The sequence below is a fragment of the Opisthocomus hoazin genome, chromosome 4 (assembly GCF_030867145.1).
Source record: "Opisthocomus hoazin isolate bOpiHoa1 chromosome 4, bOpiHoa1.hap1, whole genome shotgun sequence".
In the NCBI taxonomy this organism is placed as follows: Eukaryota; Metazoa; Chordata; class Aves; order Opisthocomiformes; family Opisthocomidae; genus Opisthocomus; species Opisthocomus hoazin.
Genome location: NC_134417.1, coordinates 71,008,665 through 71,029,690, shown reverse-complemented (window position 1 = coordinate 71,029,690; position 21,026 = coordinate 71,008,665). Strand labels below are relative to the sequence as shown.

General features: G+C 39.6%; 1 protein-coding gene across 3 annotated transcripts in view; it reads left to right on the top strand.

The window, feature by feature from the left end:
• Nucleotides 1-1,265: 1,265 nt before the first annotated feature.
• The window catches only part of MINDY3 (MINDY lysine 48 deubiquitinase 3), a 68,798-nt gene continuing 49,037 nt past the window's right edge, over nucleotides 1,266-21,026 (top strand). Inside the window, exons 1-9 of one of the 3 annotated variants that reach the window (XM_075419432.1) lie at nucleotides 1,387-1,468; nucleotides 9,364-9,485; nucleotides 11,190-11,269; nucleotides 13,379-13,436; nucleotides 13,888-14,061; nucleotides 17,833-17,884; nucleotides 19,819-19,933; nucleotides 20,368-20,441; nucleotides 20,895-20,974. In XM_075419432.1, coding sequence (XP_075275547.1) covers nucleotides 9,440-9,485; nucleotides 11,190-11,269; nucleotides 13,379-13,436; nucleotides 13,888-14,061; nucleotides 17,833-17,884; nucleotides 19,819-19,933; nucleotides 20,368-20,441; nucleotides 20,895-20,974 — 679 coding nt within the window. In that variant the 5' untranslated portion in view covers nucleotides 1,387-1,468; nucleotides 9,364-9,439. Of the gene's footprint in view, nucleotides 1,469-9,363; nucleotides 9,486-11,189; nucleotides 11,270-13,378; nucleotides 13,437-13,871; nucleotides 14,062-17,832; nucleotides 17,885-19,818; nucleotides 19,934-20,367; nucleotides 20,442-20,894; nucleotides 20,975-21,026 lie in introns of those variants that run through there. The other 2 variants (XM_075419431.1, XM_075419433.1) reach the window with 2 other exon arrangements.

Sequence of the window (21,026 nt, the reverse complement as noted above, 5' to 3'; positions counted from 1 at the left end):
TCAGTGGTAACACTTAGCCCCTTTCCAAAGAATTTCGTTTAAGTCTATGTTAAACTTGTGCACAACACCGATCTCAAAACCTCCATGAAGAATTCCCATTCAAATGACAATTACCCTTCTGAAAAAAACAGCTATTATCTTTTCTAAAAATACCCCATCTTTATTTCTAGAATCTCTGCTGGAAATGATTCATTACTAAATTGCATAAACCAAGTTTATTTTCCAAATCTGAATGTTTTCAAGTTCTTGGGATGTCCATCCACCACCACTCCTTTCATTCTTCATTTCAAACTGTTGTATGAATACAGGCACTGCCAGGTGAGAGAGCTGTTTCTCTTATAGTAAAAATATTTCTTGTGTGTATGCAAGCACAACATTTCATCTGTATTTTCAGCTAGCACTTCCACAAAACACTACACAACAAATATATAAAGGAGGCTCTCAACTTAATACTGGTATGAGTTTGAATCTCTTGGTATATCCAGTCCATATGCAAGATTCAGAGTCTTTACACTGACTACTGTCTGCTCCACATTAAGACTTAACAAGCCACCTTCCCTAATGCCACCATCTCCTCACCAGTGCCACTCCGTTCTGCTCAACTTCGAACACAGCGCCTGGGGCAGCTCGTGCGGAACCGAACCCAAGGCGGCAGCGAAAACAGCGGGAGGGCCAAACCCCAGCGGGCGAGGGAAGGCTAACGGGGACTGCTGCCAGCCGACAGTACCGGCCTCACACCCGGGCAGCTGACAGTGCGGGGGGGCATCGGGGCTCACTGCCAGGCCCCCCTACCCGTCCCCCCTCCAGCCCTCCGTGAGGCCGGCGGCCGTGCCGTGCGCCGCACGCCTGACTGCCGGGCTGCCGCAGGGCAGGGCGGAGCGGAGCGGGACGGAACGGAGCGAACCGGCGCCCCTCGCCCGCCCTCAGCCAACGCCTCCTCAGGCGCCAACGCCTCCTCAGGCGCCAACGCCTCCTCAGGCGCCAACGCCTCCTCAGGCGCCAACGCCTTTCCTCAGGCGCCAACGGTGAGCGCGCGGCGGCAGAGCGGGGCGCCACGTGGTCCGCCCGCGAAACCACCTCCGTCCCACTGCCCTGCTTCCGGCGCGCGCGGAAGCACCAGGGCCTGCTGGGGCGGCGGAAAAGAAGCCGCCACGCATGCGCAGCTCCGCGAGGCGCCCGGCGAGGCCCCGCCCCCGCGCGCGCGCGCTCCGCGCGGCTCCGCCCTCCCTCCCTCCCTCCCGCCCGCCCGCCCGCCCGCCCGGCGCGGCCCGGCCCGGCCCCTCCCCTGCGCAGGGGCCGCGGCTGCCACAGCAGCTTCCGCCGCCGGGAGACGCTGCGCCCGCCCAGCCCCAGGGCCGCCGCCGCCCCGTCATGTCCGAGGCGGGCCAGGAGCTCGTCCACCTCGTGTGGGGCAAGAAGGCCGGGCCCCGCGAGCTGGCCGACACCATCTTCTGCCGCTGGGCGCAAGGTACTTGCGTGCGCCGCACCCCGGCCCCGCTCCCTGCCCGGCCTGCCCGGCCTCCTCCCCCGGGGGGGCCCTGCCCCGGCCCTCGGCCCGCCCCGCCGTGCTCGGCCCACCTGTCCGGACACACCCACAGCGCTCCCGCCGCCCGGCGCGGGGGGGGGGGGGGCGCCGGGCTGCCCGCGGCCGGGGGCAGCGGCCGTGCGGTGCGTTCGCGTTGGCCCCGCCGGCAGCTCTGCGGCTGGCCCGCGGGAGAAATGATGCAGCAGTTTCACTCCCGAAACGACCGGTTTTTGCCGCTTGTTCGCCTTTTGCCACAAATTTTCAGAGGGTCTTAAAAGAGCAGGGAAGGAAATGTGTTTCTTAAATGTATTCCGACAGCATCTTGTGCCGCTGTTTTACACGGCTCGTGGAAACATGAGCATAAGTTGTCTTTTTTTTTTAATTCTTTTTTTGCAAAGAGCGTGGGAGTCACAAATAGACCTAGCAAAAGTGGGGACAGGCTCGGGACAGAGACCCACATATTTTCTTTTAAATTGATTCTTTGGCGGTGGAAGCAGGTGCCTTCCATCTTCAGGATGTGACAAGAGATGAAGCAGCAATGGCTGTGGGACCTGGGGTATCTGTGAGATGCTTGTTCCGTATTTAAACTGTGCGACCTACACATAGTTTCCTCTTGGTGGAGACTTTCTGGTAATCTTTCGAAACTGCAGTTGCAAGGTGTAGTACAGAGACTTATCGATAAAAACGATATGCAAACAATCAGTCTGTGTACCTGTCCTGGCTGAAAGAAGGAATAATAGCCTTCTCTATAACTTACTGTGGGCTTTGAAGAATTCTAATAATAGTTATTCTTCATCAACGACCTGGATGAAGAGTTAGAGTGTACCCTCAGCAAATTTGCTGATGAGACCAAACTGGGAGGTGTGGTAGATACACCAGAAGGCTGTGCTGCCATTCAGCGTGACCTGGACAGGCTGGAAAGTTGGGCAGAGAGGAAACTGATGAGGTTCAGCGAAGGCAAATGCAGGGTCCTGCACCTGGGGAGGAACAACCCCATGCATCAGTACAGGCTTGGGGTGGACCTGCTGGAGAGCAGCTCTGCGGAGAGGGACCTGGGTGTCCTGGTGGACGACAGGTTAACCATGAGCCAGCAGTGTGCCCTGGCTGTCAAGAAGGCCAATGGCATCCTGGAATGTATCAAGAGGAGTGTGGTCTGCAGGTCGAGGGAGGTTCTCCTTCCCCTCTACACTACCCTGGTGAGGCCTCATCTGGACTACTGTGTCCAGTTCTGGGCTCCCCAATTCAAGAAAGATGAGGAGCTACTGGAGAGAGTCCAGCGGAGGGCTACGAGGATGGTGAGGAGACTGGAACATCTCCCCTACAAGGAGAGGTTGAGGGAGCTGGGCTTGTTCAGCCTGAAGAAGAGAAGGCTGCGAGGGGACCTTATAAATGCTTATAAATATCTGAAGGGTGGGTGTCAAGAGGATGGGGCCAAGCTCTTTTCAGTGGTGCCCAGTGACAGGACAAGGGGCAATGGGCACAAACTGAAGCACAGGAAGTTCCGTCTGAACATGAGGAAGAACTTCTTCCCTCTGAGGGTGACGGAGCCCTGGAACAGGCTGCCCAGGGAGGTTGTGGAGTCTCCTTCTCTGGAGATATTCAAGACCCACCTGGACAAGGTCCTCTACGACCTACTGTAGGTGACCCTGCTTCGGCAGGAGGGTTGGACTAGATGACCCACGGAGGTCCCTTCCAACCCCTACCATTCTGTGATTCTGTGATTCTGTTATGAAGATTGTAACAACAACGCCCCTAATTCCTGGAGAAAATTGACAAATGATAGTCAGAGTTTAAAAAATTTTTTTTTAGTGCATGCAGGTCTCAGGGTAAAGTTGGCTGAAACCAAGGTATGCCCTCAGTGTTCTCTGCTTCTTGCTCTTCTTTTCTTTAGCAAGAGTTTTGTCATCTGCGTGGTTTCAGCAGATGCGTGTGTGACATTGACTGGGGAGCTGCGCAGCTTGTCCCCTGTCACAGAACACAGTGCATTACCAGACTCTCATGTCTTTTTCCTTAGGTTAAACTGTGTTCAGATAATTCAGTGAGAGATATTTGGGGAACAAATGCCAAATTCCTTCTAAGTTCTAGAATTTAAGCAGACCTAGTAAAGCTGTTACTTTTCCTAGTGAATTGATTGTTTTTATTGAAATATAATTACTTTCTGAAATACCTTTTAAGTTTTGGTAGAGTTGCTTTTTCAGTACACGTTTTTGCAAGGTTAGAAAAAGGAATAGGTATTAAAAAGCTTAATCTTACCTGGTAATGTTAGATTGCCAAAATTGACATTTTGAAGATAGTTTATGAAATTTCAGCAGTTCCAAAATTTATTGAAATATGTGTTGTAATGCCCACACTTGTGACCCTGTGAAAGATTAATGGAAAAGGCCTCGCATGTTCTTGGTAGCTCCTGGAAAGGAGTTATTGTTTCCCACCTGTATTTAGGGAAAGTCCTGTAACTATACTGTGTAGTATATCTCTTCCCTTTTCTATATCCTCTTTAATATAGTCAATTTTGTGTAGTAAAACCACATGAAAATAAGTTAGTGTGTTGTTTGGAGGTCTTGCACTGGAAATCAAAAAAGTCAATCTCAGTACATTAGGTTGTGTACCAGCATAATGCACTTACCCAGCTTTCGGTTTCTATTTTGTTGAAAAAGTTCTGCACCATTTACCTACTGCAAAAGAGTCTTATCAACACTGACTCATCAAGATTAAAGAAAAAAAACAAACATAAAAATCAAGCTTTATTATTTCCAAAGGCTTCAAAGTTTAAAAGATAGACCCCTTGTTTCACGTCGTATGTATAGAAAGTATCAAAGAAGTATAAATGACGCTTGCTCAAACAATTAGTTTGGTGTTGGGATTTTTTTGTGGTTTGTTTGGGTTTTTTAGAGTGTGGTACCAACACTGGTATTTATTTCAGATACTTTCTGAATGTTGTCTGATCCTTTCTCAAACCCTTTGGAAGTTGAGAACTATAATTTACATTTGGAAAGAAAAGCAGAGAGTAGGGAGGATGTTGAGGAATGTAAGACTCGAACCAGTCAGCTTCTCAGTAAAGATAGTAGCGTTCCGGGAATCTTCGTCGTGCACCGAACTCATTAACCATTGTATTCCTTTGGGCAAAACTGAAGACGGACTGATCTGTGGGCAGTTAACAGAGCTGACCTAGCTGATGGGGATATGCTGTTTGATCTTGGTGACAGTAGTTCTCTGTTTGCTCCATTGGCAACTTTAAATACATTATTTTAATTCCTGACTTAACAAAGGCATGGCTGCAAAGCTGTCATTGCAGTTGATTTGTTGGTTTTTTTGTGTCGTTTTTTTTAGTAGAAATATTTTTTCTTTCTGATTGCAGCAGAATTTGCAGTTTGAACTTTGTGAATCCCATTTACTGGAATCCTCAAAGTGGACACAGAGGAGTGTACTACAAAGGCTCTGTCTGCACTGCAGTGTTTCCGGGCGTAGATATGATGACTTAGGAAGGAGCTGGGGAGGAGGACTGAATCCTAAAGAAACATACCCATGTTAGGAGTGATTTTCTTCGCTGATACAAGAGACAAATTCCATTCATAAAGCTGCTTTTTGGATCAGCCGTAAGACATGCGGCATCAGGTCTTCACAGCTATGAATGTCTGGCAGGTTTGAGTGCAGCATCCTTTTAGAATTACCTAAGCTGTTTTCTCGCTGGTCTGTGGAAAGAAAAGTATGGGACAGTCTTTTCAAAACAACTATTTAACTTCAAAAGCATAGTGTGAAGGTATTAATAATACAGTTCATGTATATGTGTATAATATACAATCTATAAAGATCCATTTTATCTGATTCCCCTTCCAGCTTGAGAGCTGGGTGAGTAGATTGACAACTTTCCTTTTCTTTCTCCTGTGTTCTTTCCAGGTTTCCTTTTTTTATATGCCTGAAACTCTCTTTCTGGTCTAGTCCATTTAAACATCGCCACATTGGCTTTTATGACATCCTTGGTTGAGGAGCTAGATCATATAGTATTGTTTTTAAGTTGTTGGAGCTGTAAAGCTGTTAGACCACGATCAAGGCAGGGTTACTAGGAAATAATATTTTTACCAGAGAAGCAGATAGATACATTTTGAGCTAAAGGAATACACTTGCCACTCTTGGAAGTTTTAAACAGAAGTAGCAATTTGAAAAGTGTTCTTCTGAGTTTAATTTAATAATGTTTAATTCATTTGGGTGATAGGAGAGGAATGGTCATTGGTGACTATGGGGTTTTTTATGTTTTGACATCTATGATGTATAGAATATTTGCATTGTTCTGCTTTCTGTCTCTTTGAGTTCTGTATTACTCAGTGCAAACCGTTAATCAGGAAGAAAACTATTTTTCATTTGATGTTCACAGTTAGGGTATAAGACGTGTGGATTGTGCAGACAGCTGGAGGAAGGGGTTACGCCTGTTGGCACCCGGCTGCCTGCTTGTTGCTGCTTGTCTGCTGTAGGTATTGCCTCTTCCAATCATTTGGTGGAACTCCGTTTGACGCTTCTGCTTTACTGATGCCGATCACACTTAGCTAATCGAACCTTGGTGAGTGGTCTTCAGGTCATAGTCTGTGGACTGCTTTTAAGGCATCTCTAAGAATTAAGTAAGAAGTTAGAAGCCAAACCTGCTGCCAGGAATTTGCACATCGTGTGGGCAAAATCTTGAAGTCTTCAAACAAAGAAGTACTGATGACTACTGACTTAGAGCTGCTATTCAAGTAGAAGATGTTACTTCTGTTTAAGTGGAAGATGTTGCTTCAGTTTAAGTAGATGTTGCTAATTCTGCCAGTAGGAAGTGGTCTTTCTTGCTAACACAAGCCATACTGTTATTAAATCACAGAATCACAGAATGGTAGGGGTTGGAAGGGACCTCTGTGGGTCATCTAGTCCAACCCCCCTGCTGAAGTAGGGTCACCTACAGCAGGCTGCAGAGGACCTTGTCCAGGCGGGTCTTGAATATCTCCAGAGAAGGAGACTCCACAACCTCCCTGGGCAACCTGTTCCAGGGCTCCGTCACCCTCAGAGGGAAGAAATTCTTCCTCATGTTCAGATAGAACTTCCTGTGCCTCAGTTTGTGCCCATTGCCCCTTGTCCTGTCACTGGGCACCACTGAAAAGAGTCTGGCCCCATCCTCCTGACACCCACCCTTAAGAAATGTGAGACAGCAGCAGTTTTTGGAAAAACAATGGGGACATGCTGCTGAGAAGAGCTACCTAACAGCCTTCTCTAGGGATGCATTTCTGTTCTCAGTTTTGTCCTGGTAGACTTCTTTTTGCTGTCCTCCCTTGGAGTGGCATATTGATTTTGGGGTAGCAATACTGTCTTTACAGACAAAATAACCACATCTTGCTGTTTTAGACTGACTGTCAAATCCCTTTCTATTGTGTATGAGATTTAAATGTTTATTTCATGTACTTCGGTAATGCGGAGTTGTCTGAAAATAATTAATTCATTCTGAAGGACACAAAACCTCTTATGAAGCTTACTGAATGAAAAGTTAGGCTTCGAGGCAGACATACAGTTTTCTGAGGGACTGTGTCATTATGTGTAGATAACAGCCCTTTCAGCACTGTTGAAGTGGAAGGAGAATAGAAGATACCATTCACTGTGAAAAAAATGGGATGTGAACATGGAAGTGAAGTTGTTAAAAAGATTGTATTTTGGGGCTAATGGGCATGGTGGCTAATGTAGTTGTAATATACACAGAATAGTAAGAAATTGAAATGCTCTGCAACACAATTATCTAAATAAGTAGTGAACCCTAGAACTCTTTGCTGTTGTCTGGGCCCAAGAAGGAATATCTGAAAAGACATTGTCCTTACTTTAAGAAAGGGTAGTCCATTCTTTACTCTGGGTAAGTCTGACAGGCTTTAAGAAAATAAAAGGTCTTGAGGAGTGTGCACATAGAAGGCTTTTACCAGGTTATAGATTCAGAAGTTTCAGTCAAAATTCAGAAGTTTCACAGAGCTGTTTTGTTCTATTGTTTACAAAGGTGTGAAAAAAGGCAGACACATTGGAATCTTACTTTGTTTTCTGGCAGCTTGTTGCCCAGTTTAGTGGTAGCCTACCAGTTAATTTGGATACTTTCCTCAGACCCTTCCAGGACTTCTGGCTCTTTATCCACAACCCATTAAGTGGAATTTTCTTGTGGTATTGCTGTAGTAAACATTCCTGTCTTTTTGTGTGGGGAAAAAGTTGCTTTGGTTGGGTTTTTCCCCCCACAGAATATTTTAGAAGTTTCATTTTGCTATAAAAATACACTTTGAAAACCCAAAGCCGTATGCAAAATGTGGCTGTCATTCTACACCCAGCTATAGAGAAAGGATGAAACACTAAGATATATTGTAAACCTTGTACTAGGGTAATAATGGATTATTCTAGTGTTTCTGTCGGGCAGTTCTTGTATCCCAAAAGAGAAGAAGAAATACAGTTCCATGGTGAGAGCTGGTTCAGCAGAGAACAGGAAAAAAAAAAAAAGTACAGTGTCTTTGTAGCTAATTGGATCGGGGCAGAGCAAGTTTTTTTTTTCTAATGTGGTTAATGTTGCGTGCTCTTTAGCTACTCCCCTTGTCTGTTTCATTCAGCTAGAATTGGTACTTGCACAGAGTGGAAACACTGAAGGATGCTTAAAATGTGTTACTAATGTCTAGAGTGTCTTGGATATAAAAAAAAACTTTTTTAGAAATAGGCAAGTAATAAAAAGATGTAGGAAAGCAGTGAGGTGGTCATAATAGAAGAATGAATGCTTTTTGTAGTGCTTTGGACCGTGATGAGAAGTATTAAATGAAAGACAAGAGTAGGTAGCAAAGTCGTACGTTCCTTTTGGCAGACTGTAGGTAGAAGAGCTAAGAATTAGGAGTAAGAAAAGAAACATAGGGCTTAGTGAATGCTGTGTTTTGTGGAAACAAGGAGAATAAAACTTTGTGTTCTGTGAGTAATAGTGAACAAAGGATATAAAGACAGATTTGGGAGTATCATAGTCACCATAACTCAAAATATTGGGCAATGCACTGATTACCAACAGGAATCTAGATCTACTTCCCTCCCCTGACAGAAAGGTTAAAGCAGTAGAGCAGTAGTGATGTTGAAAAAATGGGGTCAATGGAGCATTTAATAGGGTTATAAATGACAAGGAAGATAAATGATAATGATGCTATTTTGTGTTTCTTATAGGTAAATGATAATAATAATTATACTCATGGATAAAAGGCAGGCAGATTAATTAAAAGATTATTTTTGCTGAATTAAATCTATTTTACTCTTGAAATTTTATCTTGAGTGAAAAGAGCTGTATGATAGATATGACTAGTTAAGAGTGAGAGTAATTAGAAATGAGTCTGGATCAGAGATGCTAGTCTTAGTTGGTAGTTTAAAAGGTGGCCAGGCCATTCCTAGGAGTCATAAGAAAGAGCGTGGGGTTGATGGGTGTTTATAGAGATTGCCCACGATGTGATTATTGTGGAGGGCAAAAAAAGGTAAGTAAGTTTGATTGCAGGCTGAGGTAGACTTGAACCCAGCTGGACTCCAGACTACTGGTTTCTGAAATTTTACCTGAGCTGACTTCAGATTTTATAGAAGCTTTAAAAAAAGAGAGCCAGACCAAAATCACTGAAGCCCCTCTTTTTTTTTTTTTTTTGCTTAACAGCTTTTAGAACCTTGATGTTTATTAAGCAGCATTTAGAAAAAAGAAATGAAGTGTTCCTTTAGTTATTATATATGGTTTTTTTCGTGTGGTTGTATTATGTCAAATTCTGTGTAATATCAGTTTTGCATTGTCTATCTCAAATTTGTATTCACTCTGGTGGATCACACTCGGTTTTCTTTATTTTTAGGAAGCAGTTTTGAAAAATAGGGCAGGGTTGAGCTGAGACAGTTCATACTTTCTATAAGAAGCCTGAAGAATGTGAAATGAATTCAAGATTTCTTAAGTGTCGTGTAATGGTACCATATCCAAGTATGTTGTTTTTCTGCAGTGGCTATATCATTAAAACAACTAAAAAAAACCCTCTTGTTGCAGTGTGCTTAGACGGCATGCAGTAATGCTTCAAAGTAGTTGAAGACTTACCTTTTAATATGATAGCATGCACAAACTAGTTTGGAAAGTTTAAAGGACTGGTGATACTCCTTATTAGGGCATGTTAACAGGGGAGTGAAATGACACTAGTGCAAACTTTGGCTGAAGTATGGATTAATGGAGCTTGGTTGGTACATGAGGTGATGTCAGATCTGTAGGCTTGATGTGCATCTGGGTTTTGGATATAAAATACGTCTTTGTAATGCACATTTGCACATTCAGTTAAAAAATAACTCCGGAGCCTTCTGTCAGATACAGGTGAAATCCCATTTTTGTAAGACCTATGGCTACATTGATCCATCTTAAAAAAAATTCCACATTGTTGTTGAAGAACTATAATTTCTGCGATAAAACATGCAGTAGTCCTCTCTTATGCCACTTGGGATGATATACCTGTCATGCAGTAGTGTGGAAGTCTGCAGTGGGGGCATGCGTTTCCCCGGTTCACATTCACATCCAGGGGTTAGGGTTGCTTTTGATATGGCAGCATGTAATGATACAAAATTGGGAAAAGGAGAAATTGTGGGAAAGAAGCATTGAATATTCTTTCTGCTGAGACTGACACTGCTGCAAAAATCTGCATGTGTGTCCCCTTTCTGTCCCCACTTGCTTGTGCTTGCTGGTTAGTTGCTGACTGCAGTCGCATGATTTCTAGATTACGTTGAGCTAGAGTCGCTTCAGCACAGTCTTATCAGCACTTAAAAGAATAATGCAAAATGTCACTCACTGAGAAAGTTGCCATGTGTCAGCTTCATTAAGGTAATTGTCCGTGTATATGCATTTATCTGTGAGAAATGCAAGCTATGAATCACCGTATCTTGAAGACAAGTTTAAGGGCAAGGTGGTAACAAATATTTTTGCCATAATTGCTTCAGCATTTGCTCTGTTATATGACTGTAAGATAATTCTGAAATATAAATACATTAGAGATGGAGGGGGAAAACCTGTGATCTTGCATCTCAGTAAATACAGTGTATTTTCTGTGAAAGAACACGATTAACAGGCTTGCTTCAGTGGTTACAACTGAATATTTGAGTTACTCAGCATGTTTCAGTCTTAAAAGGAAGCACTGATAGGCCAAAAAGGAGGTAAGTGGGAGGCATACTGTGCCCTTCATAGGGAATAGAAATGTATTATGCATGTTCAGTGAAGGTCCAAAGATGATTTTTTTTTTTACATATGTGAGACAAAATACTATCACTTCCAAAAAAATTTTGATTGAATCATAAGAAATAAACCATAATAAAATGAAAACTATGGTTCAAGTATCCAGCCACATGTGCTGCAGTGACCATTTCACTGTTAAAAATCCTTTTGTTTAAAACCCTAGCTGTTGACCTTTTGTGATCATGATTTCATTGCTGAGGTAAACAGTTCATTTCTGTGCTCTCACCTGTATTCATGACTTTTTTTCTTCAGATAGTTCAGCCACATTCTATTGCATTATCAGGGGAAAAAGAATCTTGAAAACTTACCTAATCTTTAAAGCTGAATATATCAGGTGTCATTTCTCTTAGGGAAGGAGTATACATAAAAGTGCTCGTTTACATATTTCACTAACTACAGTCTTTTTTCATTTGACAGGATTTGTCTTTAGTGAATCTGAATCAACTGCATTAGAACAATTTGAAGGTGGCCCTTGTGCAGTGATTGCACCTGTACAGGTAAGATACATTTATTATAGGAGTGGTTTAAAATTAGTAGGCCCAAAGTTTGTTCTTTTCTCATATATGTGGAACTAAAATAAATATTTAAAAAATGCAGATCAGTTGTATTTTGATTTCATAATTATAGTGTGGATGAGACAAAAAACTCAGTAAAAAGGCAGAGATGAGCTGATTTTGAACTATAATTTTGCAGAAGTGGATTTGTTTCAGGAAGTGCAGCAGGCTGATCCAAGCAGAGGTAACTTGAAAGTGGGGAATATAGGAGGAAGGGGAGAAGTAAAAGATCAGATATAAATGTAATCCTAATCCTTTCTCCTCTCTCAAATTCCCTGTCCTGAAGAAGGGTAGTATCTGTGTCACAATGGCTGCTTTAGCAAACCATATTAGAAATATTTGAAGTTACCAATTTTCAAACCTAACAAGGTTTGCTGTGTAAGAAAAGGAGAAATATTATACTTTCAAAGTCTTAGTTAGCATAATAATTGAAGTGTGTTAGGTGAATATATTTTATTGTGGATACGTGCTTAGAATTTCACTTCTGCTTCAGATACTCTCAACCAACTGTGATTGTGATTTTTTTGTTTTCTTACTCCGTTGTATCTTTTAGGCTATGTGCATACTCTTAGAAATGCTCTTTTCTGGGGCAATTCTGACTGCTGTGTAGATACATGACCTGTAGGCTGGATCCGTTCTGCTAGGGCAATTTGTCTTATCTGCGACTGCTCTTCGTTCTCTTAGCAGCACCCTGTAGAGACAAGCAGATGTCGAGTCATGGGCCCGATTACTTGTGTTGGTAACCTGCTCCTGACTCCTCTTACACACAGATCAAATTCTGCAGTCATGTCTAGGCCTGAGTGGGGCCTTGTCCACTGATAGGGGACATATTAAAATCCTGTAGCAGAGTTAATCTGATCATGAACTGGAAGGTATCTGGGACAGACAACTTGCATCATGGAATTGTTTGCATCTCTGGTGTGTGTAATGGGATAGTCATAAAACCTCTCTTATGGTTGTTTCAAGATACTCTGAACAATGGACCCACCAAAAGACTTGTACCACAGGAAGGAGCACCACTTGTTTAGGTTGTAAACAATCAAGAGAAAAATATTTTATTATGAATTGCACTGTGTAACATGACTCTGCCTGGCTCTGTAGTCTTAAAACCAGATGCAGAGTGTCTGATCTCTGATGTTAGAGTTACAAGTCTTTTATTTGGAGGGAGTGAAGAGAGTAAAGAATAGGACCAGCCAGCTCCTTAAAGGTGGTGACAAGTCTTTACCGTATCAAATGTTCTTATAGACAGTATTTTCCTAGATTTATATGTAGTTCAAATTGCTTGAAATTAAATAGTTAAAGCATGTTTAAATGTGACCTGAGTTCCAGCTAGAGAAGGAGGAAAGGATCATACAGATCTTGCAGTGCCTACTGCTGCTGTGAATCACTAAAAGAGGTTTGCAAAAGATCTGTGACAGGAGAACAGGGTGAGTCTGTCAGGGACAAAGTTGAAGCAGCTGTTTTTGAGGTGCTGCAAATACATGAAAACATCATCTGACGGAGTAATTAGAAAGATCAAGAGTCTTCTTCCCAAAGTTTGTTCTTTCATTGTTCCTTCTCTGTAACTTAAAGCATATCTTTTTTTCAAACTGAAACACTAATGTTAATAGAAAACAAAGCAGGGATATGGAGGCACATAGGTTTTCTTTAATCTGATCTGTGAATTATGACTTGCAATGGTTAAAAGAATTGGGCTTTTGAACTACTAAAGGGATTTGTCTGAGTGACTAGAGTTGTCTTGTACTACTCATCAGAGATATTGCAAAATACTTGTGCCTCCATTACTGCGGTCCTGTGAGTCTGGAGATGTTCTGTAAATATGCACTCTGCGTATTTGAAGGGTACTTGAGTTTCGAACTCAACAATGTTGAATGTAGGTAGAAGGCCACCTTTGTAGTTAGTTTGGGAACAATCAGTAAACAGTGTAGGCTCAGGGTCTCTTACTGAATGATGATCAGCTTGAAACTCTTCTAATACTTTTTTTTTTTAAAAAAGATGTAAAAGTTGGTGCTGCCTTGTATTTTAATACTATTTTATGCTTTGATAACAAAGGCATTCCTTTTGAAGAGGCTTTTTACCAGTGAAAAGTCTACTTGGAGAGACTGTCCAGGTACTGAGACCTCTTTTTTTCTCTGTATTTTTTCCATTTTAATTATTTGTAAAGCATGTCCTAATACAAAGAATGTAAAATATTTTATATTTTCTTTTTGTTTAAGTGTGCTCCCGTGCTGTTTTATGAGGCGTACAGTATGTGTACTATACATCTTTCAACTTCCATTTGTGAGGTCTATGCCTGTCCATAGTACTTCTGTGTTTTATAAATATTTGATTGAAATCTATTATTAGGAAGGGGAATGGATTAGAAATCATATTAAAACAATTTTCAACTTTATAATTCTTTGGTCCAGTATACTCAAACAGCAATTAACATTAATAATTAATAAGATAAAAGTAATAAACTCAATTATTTAGATAGCATTAACGTATAAAAAAGATAGTAGTAGCTGGTATAAGATACTGATTAGCAGCAATTGAACTCATCCAGGTTTCTGATCTTTCAGAAGAGGAGCAGAAGAACCTTCTCTGTCATACATTATGTGATATTTTGGAAATGGCTTGCTCTGATAATTCTGAGTCATACTCTCTGGCAACGTGGACAAGAGGAAAAACAACTGAAGAAACTGCTAGTATTTCTGAAAGTCCTGCAGAATCTAGTCGTCAAGAGGAGCAACCTTGTAAGATGCATTTCTGTACTAAATTACCCATCACTTAGTGAAGTATTACATTGTTTTTGATGGGCCACTGCTTTTCATTATTACATAGATGAGGTTTTCACTTTTGTGATTCCATTAGCAACAGACAGATTTTTGTTTGTTGTAATTAGAAGCATTGATCTTTTTTGTCGAAAGGAATGTACTATCTATCACTGGAGTTCTAACATACGTATTTCTCTTGATTTTTAGTAATTTCCATAATTTTTCTATTTTTTTTTTACTTTATTGGGACCTGATGTGTCTTTAATTTGGAAAAATCTACATGCTTCCTAACAGTGGAGGAATATTTTAACTGGTCACTTGTTGCTTTATTTCAGAAGAGCTTTTGTAGGAAATTCTGCAAAGCTTTATCTGTTCTAAAATATTCTACATCCCCTGTTACGGAGAAGTAGCCTTTTTCCCTTTGTTTGATTCTATGCAGTACCAAAACAGCTTAATCAAATAATCTGCTAGTAGACTTAACAGATTGTTTTTGTAGGTTAGAATTAGTCAGTTACCTGCTTTTTGCAAATGTCTTGATGCCTTTGTTAGTTACTGACATCAAGGATCCAGTGAACATCATCTGTTGCACTAAGATATGGCACTCGGTCATATCTAACTGCTGCGGAGCCAGTGACATGGAAAGTTTATCTGTGCACACGTGATCTATGAGACATGTATTTATTGATCTTTCAATAGGAGATCTCTAAAGTGGTAAAAGATAAGCTTCTTTTTCTTTTAGTTTTTGTTCCCAATGTGTCCCTTAAGAAGTACGAAAAACTCTTCACATGAGAACGTGCTTATAAAGGTGCTATCTTTTGATGGAAGGAATGTGTTAATCAGCAGTTTGTGGCATAACTACAAAGTAAGAATTGTACAAGTAGAATTACATGTGCGCAGCTAGCTATAGCAGTTAGTAGTGCTGGAGCTCTTTATGTTACAAGCCACCTTCCCCTGCTTCTGTGAAATGCTCCATGTGCTTTAGAAGGCTCAAACAATAATAATTAAAATGTTACTTAATTGAAAAAACAGAAGGTCATCACATGAGAGTTCCTAAGTGAGCTTTTTTTTTTTATTAAGAAACAGTATTATACAGAAAGTTGTATCTCCAACTTTTCTGGTTAAAAAAAAAAATCTTCCTTTGCAAGATAATAGTAAGGCACTTGTAACTCTGAAATTCCTGGTTTCTGCAGATTTTCCAGTTGTCTCTGAAGCTCTTGCTCATATTATGAATTTTCCTTTGATGAAAAAGTGAAGCAGAGCCTAGTTATCAATAGGCTTTTACTGTTTATTAATGTATTGCGTTATTCTAAACAACTTTTAACTATAGGAAATATTCAGTAGAAAGTCTTTTTAAACACACACTTGATTAGTAATTACTCTCAACACTGACACTTAATGAATTAATCCATTCTATCACATATCTTCATTTTTCGTATTTCTGTACAAGTCTACAGGTTCTGCCTGACTTGTCCTTAATACCATGGAATGTACGTAGGAAGAGCAGAATACATTTGCCATGAACAGTCTGCTTTTGTCATGAGCAACATTAATCTCTTTCATTGTTCACATTCTACATTCTCTGCTAGACCCTGAAAGTACCTCTTGTATGTACTCTGCAGTTCAAACAGTATTTTACCTTGTATGTATAATGCAATACACTGCTGATATCAGATATATTTCACAGGATTTTTTTTTCCTTTTCTGTCCTGCTGTTTAACTATAGACCAGCTTCTTGTGTGGTTAGGCTTGGGACAAAGATGTGGAGAAGAAGGTGTTGTTAATAATGCAGAGTTCTGTTACTGCTAGGGCAAAGGAGTAAATTTATTTCCTGCTTGGTTGCTGTAATCAATAAAAATAGAAACAGGCATTATCATAGTTGGTAGGACTTCAGGGATGAGTTATGTACGTGGGGGAGTATTACAGATACAATTCCACATGGCAGGCTACTGCTATTTTGGAATTGAATATGGGAATATATTTATAATAAAACCATGAAATATGATTAGACACAGCATGTTATAGTATCATTTTAATGAATTTCTATACAATTGTATTTCTTGTACAGCTCATGTTCTATTGCTGTTCATTCTTTTCCTCTCCACTAAGAACACTATTTGTTTAGCCATGTTTGGGTTATGTACAGATACACTTAGAATTTCTACTTCTTTCCCTTTGTTTCAAGTAGTAGTTCTTTACCATTTCGCTCTGTTCTGTAGTAACAGAATGAAACTGCCTATCATCCTGCTGTGTGAACAAAAGGTGGATTCGAGCACACTTGCTGAAAGAGACAGCATTTTTCATCTGCTTTTGTGGTGTATGCCAGTGACTTCTTGTTGGCCATGCATTGGCTGTATTAGTGCAAGTTCCCAGGTTCAAAGGTTGCTTTATATGATTTAGTCCGTCTAACTTTCAGCTTACAAAAACATAGGTTCTTGGAGCAGGTTTAGTTCACGTAGCATTTTCTGCCATTTAGATTTATTGTTTCATATTTTAAAAAAATTTCATAAAAATACATTTTCTGAAGTCTAGTTTTGCTCTTGGTAACCTAATTTTAGCAAGTTCTTGTTTTTCAGAATACAAAAACTAACACTCTTAAGGCTACTACTGCCTTATTTCTGAAGTGGAAAAGTAGTGTTCTGTTGCTGAGGAATCAGTTGTATTTGCATATAGGCAAATGAAGTGCATCTTTCAAAATAAAATCAGAAAGGGCATAAAAAGCTCTTTCTGGAATTCTTGTGGGAAGAAATGATCAGTAGTGTTAGCCCTAATGGCTTCAGGTCCTTAGCAAGTTGTGTGCGGTCATGTTCAGTAGCTACTTGATCAGACATGATTTAAATATTGAGCATTAAGCGACCTTCATCAGAAAGCAGATCTATCTGTTTTATGTATTATTCTACTAGCAGGAAGATAAAGTCCTTGTGGACATTGAGGGCACTAAAGACTGCTACAGTCTTAATAGTTGAATGCCTATAGAATTTGATAATTACACAGCTGGTGAGTATAACTTCCTGTTGGTAAAAGAAAATTTGATTTTAAAAGCTCATTTCATCTCCTTGGTTTTGAAATGTTGTGAGGGGAACAAAGGTATAAAGCCTGTGTTGAACTTGGGAAGACACTAATGCTGTATTTTTTTTCTGTCTTGGACGCAACACTCGTTTGAAGGGCTGTTTATCCATTATTAAAAGAAAACATTGAGAAATTATTTAAAAACAGGATGCATAACACTGTGTAGAATATTTCTACTGATCTGTTTGTAATAAATAAGCATTAAAAGGGGGGAAAAAAGGCCCAATGTTTCAGTAACAGAAAAGTGTATTTGACGAAAAAATACAGCTTACCTACATTGATAAAACAATCCAAATAATTATGCTTGCTTTTCTAGGAAATAATACTTCTTGTTGACCTGCAAATTTAAGTAGTATGCATATGCTTGATGACTTTGTGGCAGCCACGTTTTGTACAAAATCAGCGGCTTAGTATTTGGCAGATATTTTCAAGTCTACACACTCCAGTGGCTTTGTGCTTTTAATAAATTGATTAGTCCAAATAGAAATGTTCTCACTAATTTCTATCGTGGAAGCTTGGTGTTGCAGTAAATTAGTTTATACTAATCAGTTAAAAAATTTAAATGTCAAGGGAGGATTAAAAATTAAAAATTTAATTGAAGCTTGAAAGTATACTAGCTTGCTGTGTGTATCTTGTGTCATTTTTTTGCCATGTGTAGTGCTGAAAAGTGTCTCTTGTGTATAGCTGCCTTGGCTGTCGAAGAGCTTGGCTTTGAGCGATTTCATGCATTAATTCAGTAAGTAATATGTTGGAACATTTAAAATATTGTGAAGTTACACTAATATTCGTAGCGCTGAAAGGGATATGTTGAGGAACTTTTTGTGTGTTACACATCAGGTTAAACCTGGATTTCAAGTTTTTGTTTGGGGGTTTTGGTGGTTTTTCTTTGCATTTTGCTGTTCAAAATGGAATATTATTTGGAGCATTAGGCTTTAAAATAAAGCTGGAGCAATGTAGTCTGCAAAATTGGCTGAATAACTTGTGCATTTCAAGTATATGAACACAGCTAATTAAGATTCAATTTTAAGTTAAAGATGTTAATCCTCAATTTTTTACACAGTCTTCACAGACAATTCTATCTGAAATACTTCTGATACATATATATATCGAAAAAAGTTGTCATCTAGTATTTTTACTGATTTGAGACAACATAAGAAACATTTATAAAAATGTTTCATACACAAGACTGATTTTTGTTTCATACTTTAAACACTGTTCTCTTTTGGGGATGTAAATACAGAGCTTACAGTTCTAGTGAGTTTGTCTTTAGAGGTAACAGCCTTTTATTTTCACAGTCAACCGTTGTAATCGTTACACAAATAAATCCTCAAAGAGGAAATAAAGAGCAACAAAATTTCAAAAAACACTTGAGATGGTAAATGTTACTAATTGGAACGAAAACAACTACTGCTTATTGTATCCGTAGTAATTATAATTTGGTTTTTAAACCCATTGTCATATGAGGAAAGAAGAAAGAGGAGAATATAAATTTTTTGTAACCTTATCTGATCAAAACACTAATTTCCTGCCCTTCCCCACCATCCCACTCACCCCCTCAGTCTTTGGTCTTTTGGGACCCACTTCAGTTTTTCTCAGTCTTCCTCACTGGAAATTAACACTCTGGCATACACCTTTAGAGCAAGTGGGTTGATGGATTTCAGAACTGACTTTGGCTTGCATACCTTGTATACTTTGTATACTCTGTTGATAATGAAAGGTAGTTTAAAAATCTCTAGTGTTAGCCAGAGTAAACCCATCTATTTATATATTTTTGCAGATGTTTGGGGTTTTTTTAAACAAAGACTTGCTAAAAGTGTGCAAGAAATTAAAAAGAAAGTTATATACCTATATACCTATATACCTAAGTTTGTGTGAGGTAAGTAGAGAGTGTGATCTAGTTTGAATTACTCAATAAAAACTAATGTTTGTGTTCTGAAAAGCAGTATTTAGCTCTGAATATCCCAAGAAATAAGTGTATTGCTTCACTGGGATCTTGATGGATCTCTTCCTTTTCTCTGTTTTTATTTTACTTTTTTTCTTTTTAAATGTATGATCACCTGGTGTTAACTTTATTATCCAGACAGCAACTCCATGATACAACTAGATAGTTTCCCAGGTGTTAATGTGCCACTCATGGTTTTGAACATTTTGCTTTTTCCAAAGCTAGAGTCTAACAAAATCAAATTCTTATGGGAAATGTAACAATTACTTCAAAAGCCTGAAAATAGTCTTACCTGGTTAAGAGGAAGGGTTTTTTTCTCCACTGTTTTGTCTTTCAGAACACTATGTAATGCCAATGTTATTTTGGTGACATACAGTCTGTTTGCTATTTCAGTATCAGTGTTTTGTAGAATTGCTGGTTCAAGCCACACTCAGCTCTTTCACAAGTGTATGTAACTTTATGGTTAGTGTTTGCGTCTAAAAACTATGTTCATTTTTGCACATTGCTCCAGAATTATTTATCGTCTTCTGATGGGTAAACACTAATGACTCTGTGGCAGTTAGAGTAACTCCAGAACAGCTGCTGTGTCATTCTGTGTATAACACCAGATTTACGCTGCTTTTACTTGGACGTTTTCATATTAGGTGTTAGTAGTTCTTGTCTGTGCTATTCTAATGCTTCATTTAAATACATTCTCCTTTTCTGTTGCTTTTTTTTTTGTCCTTTAGCAAACGAGCATTCAAAAGCTTCCCTGAACTGAAGGATGCAGTTTGGGATCAATACTCAGTGTGGACAAACAGATTTGGAGTATTACTCTTTCTGTATTCTGTAATACTGACAAAGGTTTGTGGGTTGTTTCATGTTTTGTGTGTGTATGTGTGTGTTTGTTGTATTTCTTTGTTAAAAGAAAGTCTGATCATGTAAGCCTTCTTCTGTAAAAGGTGAATACTGAAGTGATAAACCAAGTCAAATCTAGATAAATGGATGGAATGGTGTCTTCATTCATGTTGCAGGACATTTCCAGCACAAAAACTTGAAAAGCTTAGTTTTTTGTGGTTTTTGTTGGGTTTTTTTTTTCCCAGATCTGGGAAAATTACGGATTTCGGAAACAGCCTTCCCTGTATATCCCTAACATCTGTTATCAAGAGAAAGACTTGTTTAGGTATCCATTCGTATAAGAATGTCAGCCTCCTAATGTTTTACTGTTTGCATTCTGTTGTTGTAAACATTGCAATTCATTCCTTAAGAGAGCAAAAATGTTTGTAATCTTTCTGCAGGGTATTGAAAACATAAAAAATGAAATTGAAGATGCAACTGAGCCATTGATAGACCCTGTTTATGGTCATGGAAGGTAAACTGCAAAAGACGGTTACTACCACTTGAAGTAGATTAGTGGGCTAATTTTTTATGTTTCTGTAACTGATTGTTCTTCTAGAAGTTATTGACATTACAGTGAAGATTCAGTTGTAACTTTTTAATAGCTAAAAGCAACATTAACATCACATGCCATTCTCATTGTGTACTCCCATTTAGTGGTAAGGAAATGCTTCTGTTATTGCTGAATTTTCAGAGGAATAATTCTCAAGTTCAGGGCTGCATTTTTATATCAGGTTGTTGCTTGAAAGAATGGAGATCATAATAGCATCACTGAATTACAAATACATGCTAATTAAAGGAATATAGTTAGAGAATGTCTGCTTAGCTCTCTGGGTAATATAATATTTTTTCATTTGCCAGAGATAACCACTTTTTCAGAAATAAATTGTATGTCCCTTTTAATAGACTGTTTCTTTCTGTTATATAGCCAAAGTTTGATTAACCTCCTGTTGACGGGGCATGCTGTTTCCAATGTGTGGGATGGAGACAGAGAATGTTCAGGAATGAGTAAGTTGATTCTAGTTTATACTTGTTTATAAGATTTTCATGTTATGAGATG